Raw genomic sequence first — 11,641 nt, forward strand, 5'->3', positions numbered from 1 at the left:
GTATAAAAGCAGGGAACTCTTGCTACAGGGTATTGGTGAGGACATACCTGGAATACTGAGTACAGTTTTGCTTTCCATATTTACAAAAGGATATACTTGCTTTGAAGACCGTTCAGAGAAGCTTCACTAGGTTGATTCCAGTGATGAGGGGGTTAATTATGAGGGAAGGTTGAGGAGGTTGAGCCTCTACTCATTGCAATTCAGAAGAATGAGAGGTGATCTTATCGAAATATATAAGATTATGAGAGGGCTAGACAAGGTGGATGCAGAGAGGATGTTTCCACCGATAGGGGAGACTAGAACTGGGGGCATAAGCTTAGAATAAGAGGCCACCCATTTAAAACTGAGATAAGGATGAATTCTTCTCTCAGAGGGTTGTAAATCTGTGGAATTTGCTGCCTCAGAGAGCTGTGGAAGCCGGGACATTGAATAAATTTAAGACAGAGAGAGACAGTTTCTTAACCGATAAGGGATTATGGGGAGCGGGCAGGGAAGTGGACATGAGTCCATGATCGGATCAGCCATGATCATATTAAATGGCGGAGCAAGCTCGAGGGGCCAGTTGGCCTACTCCTGCTCCTATTTCTTATGCTCTTATGTTCTTATGTGCTGAGGGAGTGCTGCACTATTAGATGTGCCGTCTTTCAGATGAGATGTTAAGCTTGCCTGTCCTCTTGGGTGGACATGAAAGATCTCATGACATTTTTCAACCAAGTGCAAGGGAGTTCTCCCAATATCCTGGCCAATATTCAACCCTCAATATTGTATGCATTAGGTATCTCATTGCTGTTTGTAGGACCTTGTTGTACAAAATTAACTGTTGCCTTTCCTCACAGTATAACAGTGACTCCATTATAAAAAGTACTTCATTGTTTGTAAAGCATTTTGGACCATCTTGAGATGGTGAATGGTGCTATAGTTCCAAAGTGGAACCTGTCGATTGCAATCACCGATGTGACTGGCTGAATTCTAGCTGTAATTCATAGGTGTCCATTCTGAAGATTCTCAGTTGAGGCTCTCTGACTCCGATTCTCATGTGGCTCAAAATCACTGTTACTTAACTGAACACCCTGCTGAGGACACCAATTCATCTCCTCTTACCTTGGAGACATCAAATATCAACACTGTTATTTGAAATATCAAAATATTAAACTTCAGCCTAGTTGAACAGTTATTAACATCAGCAGAAACAAATGCCAACAAACAGAATGAACACGATTCAGTAGGATGTGATTAACAACAGCAATAACAGCAGAATCCAAACCATGCAGTGTCTTGTGAACTCGCTAATGTGTCAGCAGGTGGATGACCGAGTGAATCACTTCCCACACTCAGAGCAGGTGAACGGCATCTTCTCAGTGTGAACTCCCTGGTGTGTCAGCAGGTTGGATGAACAAGTGAATCCCTTCCCAGACACGGAGCAGGTCAACGGTCTCTCCCCAGTGTGAACTCGCTGGTGAGTTAGAAGGTGGGATATTTGATGTCTCCAAGATAACAGGAGACTGATTGATGTCCTGCTTCTGACTGCTCCATTTTTGATCGGGGTGGAGGAGCAGTGAGAGATCGGGACCCAGGAGCGTCGTGGTCGGGGCCGAGGAAAGGTGAGGGCCCAGGGGCAGCACGGGCCAGCCCACACTGCGATCTATGGATAGTAGGCGCATGCGTGCACACTAGGTCCGTGCAACAGAGCTTGGTCTCCAGTCGTCTTGGTTAACCCTTGCCACTGAATCAAGACCTAGCTCTGTCAAGCCCGTGTGGTGGTTGGTGTGCAACAGCCACCCTACGTTAAAAGAACGCACAGGCATCTTCCACCCTTCAGTATGTAATTCGGGACCTAGAATGTCCGGTCCCTCATTGAAACACCTATGAACTGATCCCTTTTTGGTGTGGAAGCAGGTAATCCTCGATACGAGGGACTGCCTGCTGAGGCTTCATACATATGCAGGAGGAGTTCTGAAGCACACACATTTCTAATGGTCACTTACAGAGATGAGGAGGAATTTCTTTTCTCAGACGGTCATAAATCTGTGGAATTCTCTACCCCAGAGAGCTGTGGAGGTGGGGTCATTGAATATATTTAAGGTGGAGATAGACAGATTTTTGAATGATAAGGGAGTCAAAAATTATGGGGAGCGGGCGGGGAAGTGGAGTTGAGCCCAAGATAAGATCAGCCATGATCTTATTGAATGGCGGAGCAGGCTCGACGGGCCAAATGGCCTACTCCTGCTCCTATTTCTTATGTTCTTACCCAAATCCTTGCGCTCACCATTTAGCTACCATCATGCTACCACCAAATTATGCAATGTATCCAGAAGGACGTGTGTTTCCTTTGAGTCTGGTAACTTTGGATCAGCTGATAGGACAGGTTAAATACCAGCCTCAATAAAATGCACGTCCCTCAGCCAAGGATATCACAAAAGTGGTCCTGGTAGGCAGGTCTCCATGAAAAAAGGAAAGTATGTGTGTCAGTGTGAGTGCACGTGTAAGAATGTGAGTGTTTAGACCTTTTCTAGATAGCCACTGTGGGAGTAATTTGGACAAAAAAATATTTCGCCTGGATTATCTTTCCTTTTAAATTTTCTTCACTTAACTAATAAAAGATAACATTTTAAAACACACAGTCTGATAAACATAGTGTGCTCGACAACTAGAATCAGTATCAGCTGATGGAAGGGGTTTGATTAAATTCTTGTCTTTCCCAGCCATACCAATCTTGATATTGGCTCAATTAGCCGAATATACAGGTGGCCAATCTACATAGAATAAATTCCCATAGCCAGTAGTTTAGAGGAATGAGAGGTGATCTTATTAAAACATTTAGGCTAGAAAGTGCATAGCGCCCGGTCGGGGCGTTAGCTTTTGAAATGTAGAAAAAGTAGCGCCAGGTGCTATTGATTCTCTCCTGCCGGATAATTCAGCTTTAGCGCTCCAAGGGGAAAGTGGAACGGTAAATCAAGCACTAACCACTTCTCTTAGTACGTTAAAGTGCGAGAGTGAGATGGTAGCAGCAGCGTGCTGAACAATGTGGAATGCATTGTGAATGGCATCAGAGGCTGCTTCCCTCACTTAAAGGGAAGGACCAATGATGCGGCACACGCTTGTTGTCGGCAGTTCTGTGTTGCAAGGCAACCTGGGCGACTGCCATTACAGCCCCAAACACTCTCACAAAGTGGAGAGCTTGGACATTTTGCAGCCATGAACCTTTCAGCAGGCGCCAGGCTAGTGCAAATAATAAAGGTTGGCCGACTTGAAAACCATTTCCTTTAATTAGCGCTCCCCAAGTGGGCAACCGAGTTGACAACGCCTCCTCTTCCTGTTGTTGGTAGCATATAACGCGAGTGGCCCGCTGCCCTGTACGCGCCCCCTAAAGCTGTTGCTGACAAAAGGGGGCACTCCCCAATTTTTGTTCCGGGGCGATAACGGGGCGCTGCACACGGTGATGATGGCCGCTGCTAAACTCCTGCAAAAGGCTGTTTGACTGGACAGGACAATTGGAGGCAGGAAGTCATGTGATGAAGCCTCCAGAAATACATCCAACCAGACTTAGAAATTCTAATATGCAAAGATGCCCCCTATCGGAGGTGCCATTGGAAGGGCCAAGCAGCAAGGGATACTTGGGGTTCTTCATTGATAGTCTTACAAAAATATCAACAATTTAAAAAATGGTTTGTACGTAATTTTTGATGTAAAAAAATGGGAAGTACTATACTTTGAATAATATGGGGAATACCTTGAAAATAAGTTCTGAATGTTCTGAAGTTGACTTCACTTCCCCTTTATGAAGTATCAAGTTAGGAAACAGATGTCTGCTTAATACAGTGTTGATAGATTTACTTGAAGCAAGAAATAGACTCCTGATTCAACAGAGATGAATGAGATAATGACTGACATAAAGTAACTGGGAAGATGGAAATAACTTGAGTGGAACCATCCATGGTCCTATGTGATGGGTCGTGTTGAATGTTGAATGGAATTTTCTCAATCTTACACTTCCAATTCTCAGCGGTGGAATTTCCACTGGGGTTCCTCAAATGATCCGCTGTAACTTTGGCATAAGAACTGCAGAAACCCTGGAGAAATGGTGTAAATTCTAATTACACTGTTTCTCCTGGATTACCATGGATATTCCATAGCAGACTATCAGGAGAACCCACATGGAAATACAATTCCTTAATCTTTTAGATGGCACAGAATCATCCTCTGTGGACAGGTCACCATTTTAGTGCCCAGATCTTATCCACAAAATTGCTTCCATCAATATTCCACAGATTTTGAAATTCCCCCATTCACTCCGATGGAAATCTTTTCTACAGTGAATATCCTGGCAACAATAGTCATATTGTTCTTGATTTTGAACTGGTTTTGTCATCCAAGATTCATGAAAAAGAAAAACTTTATTAAGGTTTTCAAATTTGATTCCATTTTTCTCAGCATTATATTCTAATATTCCTTCGCTATTTACATTGCTTCATTCAAGTCACTGAATAATTCAATTGCTTTAGTGTAAAAGCTATAAGAGCAATCAGCAGTTCTCAGCTTCTGGTAACGGAACCTCATCTTCTCCATCTGTGGCAGACAGCCTGAAAGTGATTACATTGTTAAGGGTTTGGTAGATAGTTTTACTGGACCAATAATCCAGAGACTTGGGCTATTAATCCAGAGACACCAGTTTAAATCCCACCACAGTAGGTGGGGAATTTAAATTCAAATAATTAAATCTGGAATAAAAAACTAGTATCAGTAATGGTGACCATGAAACTCCAGGATTGTCGAAAAAACCCATCTGGTTCACTCATGTCCTTTAGGGAATGAAATCTGCCGTCCTTACCTGGTCTGGCCTTTATGTGACTCCAGATCCACAGCAACGTGGTTGACTCTTAACAGCCCTCTGAAATGGCCCAGCAAGCCACTCAGTTGTATTCAAAGAAGGCGGCTCACCACCATCTTCTCGAGGACAATTAGGGCTGGACAATAAATGTTGCGACTTCCGCATCCCATGAATGAATTAAAAAACGTTATCAGGCACTGATTGTTAAGAGAATATAGCCAAATTCCATCTAAAATTAATGTAACATAAACTGAGGTAAAGGAATTCTAAATACTCATACATTATAACACTGAAAAGCTTAATGTTCTCTCATCCATGTTCACTCTCCTGATGGCAACTTAAATAAACTGTCAACTGTCTCACCTCTTCCTGTGGCAAGATGCAGAGCCACTGTAAGCAGGTCTATGTGGAAAAACATGGCAGAAGCCAAAGGTACCAACAACAACTTGCATTTATATAAGAGCCTTTAACTAGACAAAAAAAATGCAAGGTGATTCATAGCGAGGTATAGGAAAACAAGTGATGCTGAGGCAAAGAAAGAGAGCTTGGTCAGAGAAGTGTTTGTTTAAGGAGGATCTTAAAGGAGGAAAGTGTGACAGTGGGGGTGAGGAGGGAATATCAGAGCATGGGGCCTAACATGCTGAAAGCATGGCCACCAGTGGTGAGGGTGAAGGCAGTGGGAGATGCACAAGAGGCTGGAATCAGCAGAACAGAACAATAGAAATTCACCTTAGGCAGCAGGACTTCCAGGGAAAAGAAAATTGGCTGGTATAAAATGGGCTGTCGATTCATTATCACCCGTTTCTACTCCAGAGGATTCAGAGGGGGTTGTAGGGCTGGAGCAGTTTGATAGAGAGGAGCAAATCTATGGTAGGGGTCTTAAACACAAGCATGAGAATTTTAAATTTGAACTCAATTAGACCTGCACAAAGAATTCAGTACAAATAGTAGGTTGTATGCTTTGGAGTAGAAATTGCCCTCCGCTGGAAACGGGGCGCACTTACTATTTTTGAAGTGTTCTTGGATGCGACGGCCTATACGGCAAAATTCAGCTTCTCAGGGTTTTTTTTCCAGTGGGGCGGTAGTGGATCATCATGGGGGCGGAAGTGGGAATGGAGCAGAGTGACCGTCACTCGGCTGGCAGAAATGGGGGCGGGATGGAGTATCCACTGCTGTCAGTCATCAGCGCTGCCAAAGCAGCTGTTATATCATTTTGTGTTGTTCATTGAAGTAGTTATCTTAAGAAAATAAGGGCATCTTCTGCAGATCCTAGTTTAGATGCATTACAGCCTTGATTTTCAAGCAATGTTCAGCACTAGTGAGGCTCCCTACTGGTAGTGCAGCCTTCGTGGATTTGCACTCTTGCATATTTTCAAAATATGTGCCGTCCATGCATCTTGCAGTTCTGCAGTGCACAGGAGGGGTCCAAGCAAATATTCAGTGCACACAGCGATAAGCCCCTCCAGCTAACATTGCAAAGTTAATCGGTTGTCTACTTCAGGTAGGAAGAAAAATTTAAAGTCAAGTGTTAAAATCTTTCAGATGTATTTCCTCCCCATTTAATACACCAACTTTTTTCACTCATATTAGTGACTAGAGGAAAATATACCCATTAAAATACTTGGTTCTTGAAAACTCCGTCTCAAGTAACTTTTTCCAACCAATGATGATTAGAGTTGTGGGACACATTCGCTACATTACATACGTTTTTGTGGCTTTTTTACATGTCAGAAGGTTAAACTCCCTGTCAGGGAATTGAATCCCAGTCTCCTGCGTAACAGGCCGGGGTTACTCACCGGTATGTAGTATGTTACATCAACATTAATCTCTATGCTTTAGACAAAAGGCACTTCTGTTTATACTTAGGTGTCAGCCAGTGGCTCAGTGGGTAGCACATTCACCTCTGAGTCAGAATGTTGTATGTTCAAGTCACACTCCAGAGACTTGAGTACAAAAATCTAGGCTGGCACTCTAGTGCCGTCCTGAGGGAGTGCTCTTCTTCAAAATTGTGCCATAATCTTCCACTTGAGAGAGCAGTTTAATGTTTCATCCAAAAGACAACACCTCTGACAGTGCAGTGCTCCCTCAACATTGCAATGGAGTATCAGCTTCGATTATTTTGTGTTCAAGTCCCTGGAATGGGATTTGAACCCACAACTTTTTGATTTGAAGGTGAAAGTGCTACATACTGAGCACAGAGTACTACCACAAGCATTATTTGATACATCATTGAAATAAAGTCTGCTTTCACCTTTGACATAAAGTTCAAATTCATCACTAATGTAATCAAATGGAGTTTTACTTTCAAAGTTTCCTATACTTGTCCCGGATTTTCCGTACACATGTCTTGTTTTGCTGCCTTCAGTCTAGTACATCAATGTCTACCTGTTGCATTGACTCATTATTATGCTTTCCACACATATATATAGTATTAGGCTTTCCTTGTCTCAGCCTCTGTCCAAAGGACCAGGAACAAGACTTTGAGTGTTGATTTAACACCAGCAATAGTCTCTGCCCTTGTCTCTGTTCACTGACCACTTGAGAGCATGATAAGTGTTAATTACTGCCGTTCAACCTCTCTGGAACCGAAAATGAACTATTACAAGTGTGGAATTTCATTCCATCAGGTATTATTTGTTATTGGAAATTTTACAAATGTAATTTAAAAAAAAATTATTTCTCCTTTCTGTCACTTTTTTTTCTCTTCTTTTCCTCTTTCTTTCTCTTTCTATACCTGATTTGATATTGAAATCACCCATTCTAATTTATATTTCCTTCTCAGTCCTTACACTGTTTATTTCTCAATCATTCAATCTGATTGGTTAAGGAGATACACAGTCACTTGCCTCGTTCACTCAGGTTGCAGATTCCCTGCTTCCCTCACTCTGATATTATCAGCTCATCCTTTCATGAACTTGCAATGCAAAAACTGTTCAAACCTAAACAAGCAAGTCTAACTAGCGACAGATGGCGTCAACCCGCTGTGTTCCTGGCCTCTTTAATGTCAACGCCAGCGATTCAGGCCACTGATGAGGCTCACACTAAATGCAGGTGGGAGCCTACTTAACATGCAAAAGTTGCAGCCCGATGATGTCATCGACGCTGTGATGTAATACTAATGTCAAGCCAGGGGGAGTCCCGCATTTGTCCGCTGCACAGCAAATAACGGGAGGAGCCGACGAACTAGAAAAGGCCAAGGTAATGTCATAGGGCGTTGGTGAGACCGCACCTGGAGTACTGCGTACAGTTTTGGTCCTTATTTAAGGAGGGATATACTTGCATTGGAGGTAGTTCAGAGAAGGTTCACAAGGTTGATTCCTGAGATGAAGGGGTTGTCTTATGAAGAAAGATTGAGCAGTTTGGGCCTATACTCATTAGAGTTTAGAAGAATGAGAGGTGAACTTATTGAAGCATATAATATTCTGAGGGGGCTTGACAGGGTAGATGCAGAGAGGATTATTCCCCTCATGGGGGAATCTAGAACTAGGGGGTATAGTTTCAGAATAATGTCAATAAAATGATGAGAAAGAATTTCTTCTCTCAGAGAGTCGTGAATCTATGGAATTCTCTGCCCCAGAGTACTGTGGAGGCTGGGTTATTAAATATATTTAAGGTGGAGATAGACAGATTTTTGTATGATAAGAGAGTCAAGGGTCATGGGGAGGGAAGTTAAGGCCAAGGTCAGATCAGCCACAATTTTATTGAATGATGGAGCAGGCTCGAGGGGCTAAATGGCCTACTCCTGCTCCTATTTCTTATGTTCTTCTACATTTCCTTTTGTTTGAACTCCTCGTGGACCAGGAGGACAAAGCCTCTCAATGGTCCTTGGGTCTCCCCAGTCCCGATCTTGAAGGAACCCCCCACCCACCCCCTGCCCTCCTGATTGCTGACCCACAATTGCCATGGAACCCCTCCTTTCACTGACTGCTGGGGACCCTTCCTGGCTGTTGTCTTATGCTGCCAAATTCCTGCTCCCACCCGTCAGCTAGGTTATGAATCTGGCTAGGTGTTTGGCTAGACTCTGGGAGCTTTAACTTAAATGAATCCTTGCCATTAAGATTGGCAGGGCCTCGATGTCCCTGGACTCTCTCAGTGTGCTGTCCACTATCAAGCTTGCATTCACCATTTCCGCACGTGCCCCAAAAAATCCCTTCACCTTTAGCAAGGTGAGTTGTCCCAATGGTGTAGACTACGGTTGTGCGTGACTTTGTCTTCATCTGCTCCAGGTGGCACTCTAGCATGAAAATTAGTGATTTGCCATTTTATTAAATATTGAACAGAGCAATGGTGTTAAACTTTCGTGTCATTTTTGAAACTATCATTAGGCATGGTTTTAACACTGATGTAACAATGCACAGGTTCTGTGGGCAATGAAGATCTTCCCATTAAATTCTGGTTTCCATGCATGTTGTATACTGGAAAATTTAACAGAAAAAAAATGGTCATGCATCATAGAATTAAAGCGACTTTTAGAAAATTAACATCTGCTCGGCAGGCACTCACAATGCTTCACGCTGCTGGCCAATCACTACCTGCATTTGAGGTTCTAACACAGTAGGAACTGCCTTTCTGTTTCCACAATGTTTTGATCACTATTTGTGGCAAACAGGTAGATTGAAATGTCACTGAGGTAGTACTGACGCTAACGCAGAAATGCCAAATCCTATTTCATATGCAAAATGGGCCATTCAGTTATTCATGTGCATAGGAGAAACCTAAGTGGGGAGCCTCGGTTGATAGTGTGCAATACCATCAAGGCTGAAAAGCAAGTTTGAGTTAGGATAAAGTAAATCAAGAAGTAGTGATTAGGTTGGGTTTTTGAAAGCCTGTAGTTTAATATATTCTTTACAACATCACAAACACACACTTACAAGATGGCTCCATTACACAGGAACTTGTCAGGTGACCTTGTCTCCTGATGTTTTTATTGTATTTGCATGAGCAGTTGCATTACCACAGCAATAGTCCACTAGGTGGATCTATAGTACATGTAGATTGTGGGAGGAAAGGAAGACTGAGAGAGAGAAGGGGGTCTGCATTTCTAAGGTGCTGAGAAAGCATGAGTTTGAGTAGTAGACTGTAGAATGAGACTCGATTTAGAAATAGTGAGAATGCACAGAGATGGAAGAACATGTAGAACAGCAAATTTCAAGCTCTGATGAAAGCAAAAACAGGGTATTTAGAGAAGCAAAATGGGGATCAACAGGAAAGATTGTGATGGAATTTGAAGACTAAGGTTACCTATTAGCTGATAAACTTTTTCTGGTACTATGTCCTGTACCATGATGTGTTCTATTGCTGTCATTAAGTAGACAGCATTACTCCCATCAGCAGAACTGCTTCTGGGGCATTATTTCTCCAGGATTCACTGATATTTGAGGTGATTGGGGAACAGCAGCTAAACAGCATATCGATCAAGAGTCAATGAAATTTCTCTTCTATTTCATTACTAATTCAATCATCTTTTCAGCTACTGTGTGGTTAGTAGAGTACTTTGCCATAGGTTGTTCTCATGATGTTAACCATGTTCTTATCCTCTTCTTCAGAGGGATGCCCTTGAAGCTGGACAAGAATGACAGGGATGATTGTGAAATACATCAAGAGAGGCAAACTGGACCTTACTTCCTCCACCACTGTTAAAAACAAAATCTCACCACTCCTCCCCGGCTAACTAATCCAACTGCCACATTCTCAGGCTCATCGACATAATCAAAATCCATTATGTTAAACATCATTACCAATCTCACTCTGCATCACATTATAGATGCAGAGAGAACAAAAAACAAAATCTAAGTGCCTGAGCCCATACTCATAGACTGACAGGGAGTGGGCTTGGATAACTGGCAGAGTGTTTGCTAATTCAAAACTTCAGGTCCGAAAACCGCAGCAATTATTTCCTTGCAGCACAGCTACAACAGAGTGAACTGTCTCAGCCCGAGATAAAGGTTTGATCCATCATACCCTAACCGCATGTGACTGAAGCCCGGAGTGATTCTATTTCGCTTCTTTTTGCTGTGTTTATTTTTTATCAGGTACAGCAAGTTTCTACTGACAAAAGTGCAATTTCTGTCATTTTCAAAACCAGACTGTGTTTTCAGAGAAAAATGTGCTCGTTAGTCCAAATCAACCTCCACATCATCATGTTAGGGCAGAACAGTACCAGTGAAAGATTATTTGATATCACACCCCCCCACCCCCGCAAAAATAAATGAGTGCCATTATTTCAGATGTCTCCTCTGAGCATTAATATTAAATTGTTAGACCATCTGCGCATTTAGACATTTATTAAGGAGATGCTGTCATTTAAATGCAAAAAAAGTGTTCCATTTAGACATTTGAAAACTGCAATATAAACTCAAGAACATGATGTTTCACTGAAATTATTTTGCAGTTTTGTTTCCATTATACATGAGACATACTGTTCTTACAAGCTGCCAACTACCATTGTCAAATATGTATGTTAAAATGTCATCACTTTTGTTACTGCATTGCTTTGGGCTTTTTACTGAAAATTAAAATAAATAGTTAAATTATTGCTTAAAGGTTTGGTTCTTATTGTTTGAACATAGTCAAATAAAGTGTTACATTGTATATCGGAATATAGGAATAGGCGCAGACCATTCATCCCCTCGAGACTACTCCGCCATTCAATAAGATTATAGCAGATCTGTACTCTAACTCTATTTACCCATCTTCGATCCATATACCTTGATACCCTTACCTAACAAAAATCTATGAATCTCAGTCTTCAAAATTTAAATTGACGCAGCATTTTGGGGGCAAGAGTTCCAGATTTCCACTAAGGTGCCTCCT

General features: G+C 42.2%; 1 protein-coding gene across 1 annotated transcript in view; it reads left to right on the forward strand.

Annotated features, from left to right (window-relative positions):
- Positions 1-10,553, forward strand: part of neto1l (neuropilin (NRP) and tolloid (TLL)-like 1, like) — a 414,618-nt gene extending 404,065 nt beyond the window's left edge. Inside the window, exon 10 of the mRNA XM_070888466.1 lies at positions 10,375-10,553. Coding sequence (XP_070744567.1) covers positions 10,375-10,468 — 94 coding nt within the window. The 3' untranslated portion in view covers positions 10,469-10,553. The remainder of the gene's footprint in view (positions 1-10,374) is intronic.
- Positions 10,554-11,641: the final 1,088 nt, after the last annotated feature.

This window comes from Pristiophorus japonicus, chromosome 1 (assembly GCF_044704955.1).
Source record: "Pristiophorus japonicus isolate sPriJap1 chromosome 1, sPriJap1.hap1, whole genome shotgun sequence".
In the NCBI taxonomy this organism is placed as follows: Eukaryota; Metazoa; Chordata; class Chondrichthyes; family Pristiophoridae; genus Pristiophorus; species Pristiophorus japonicus.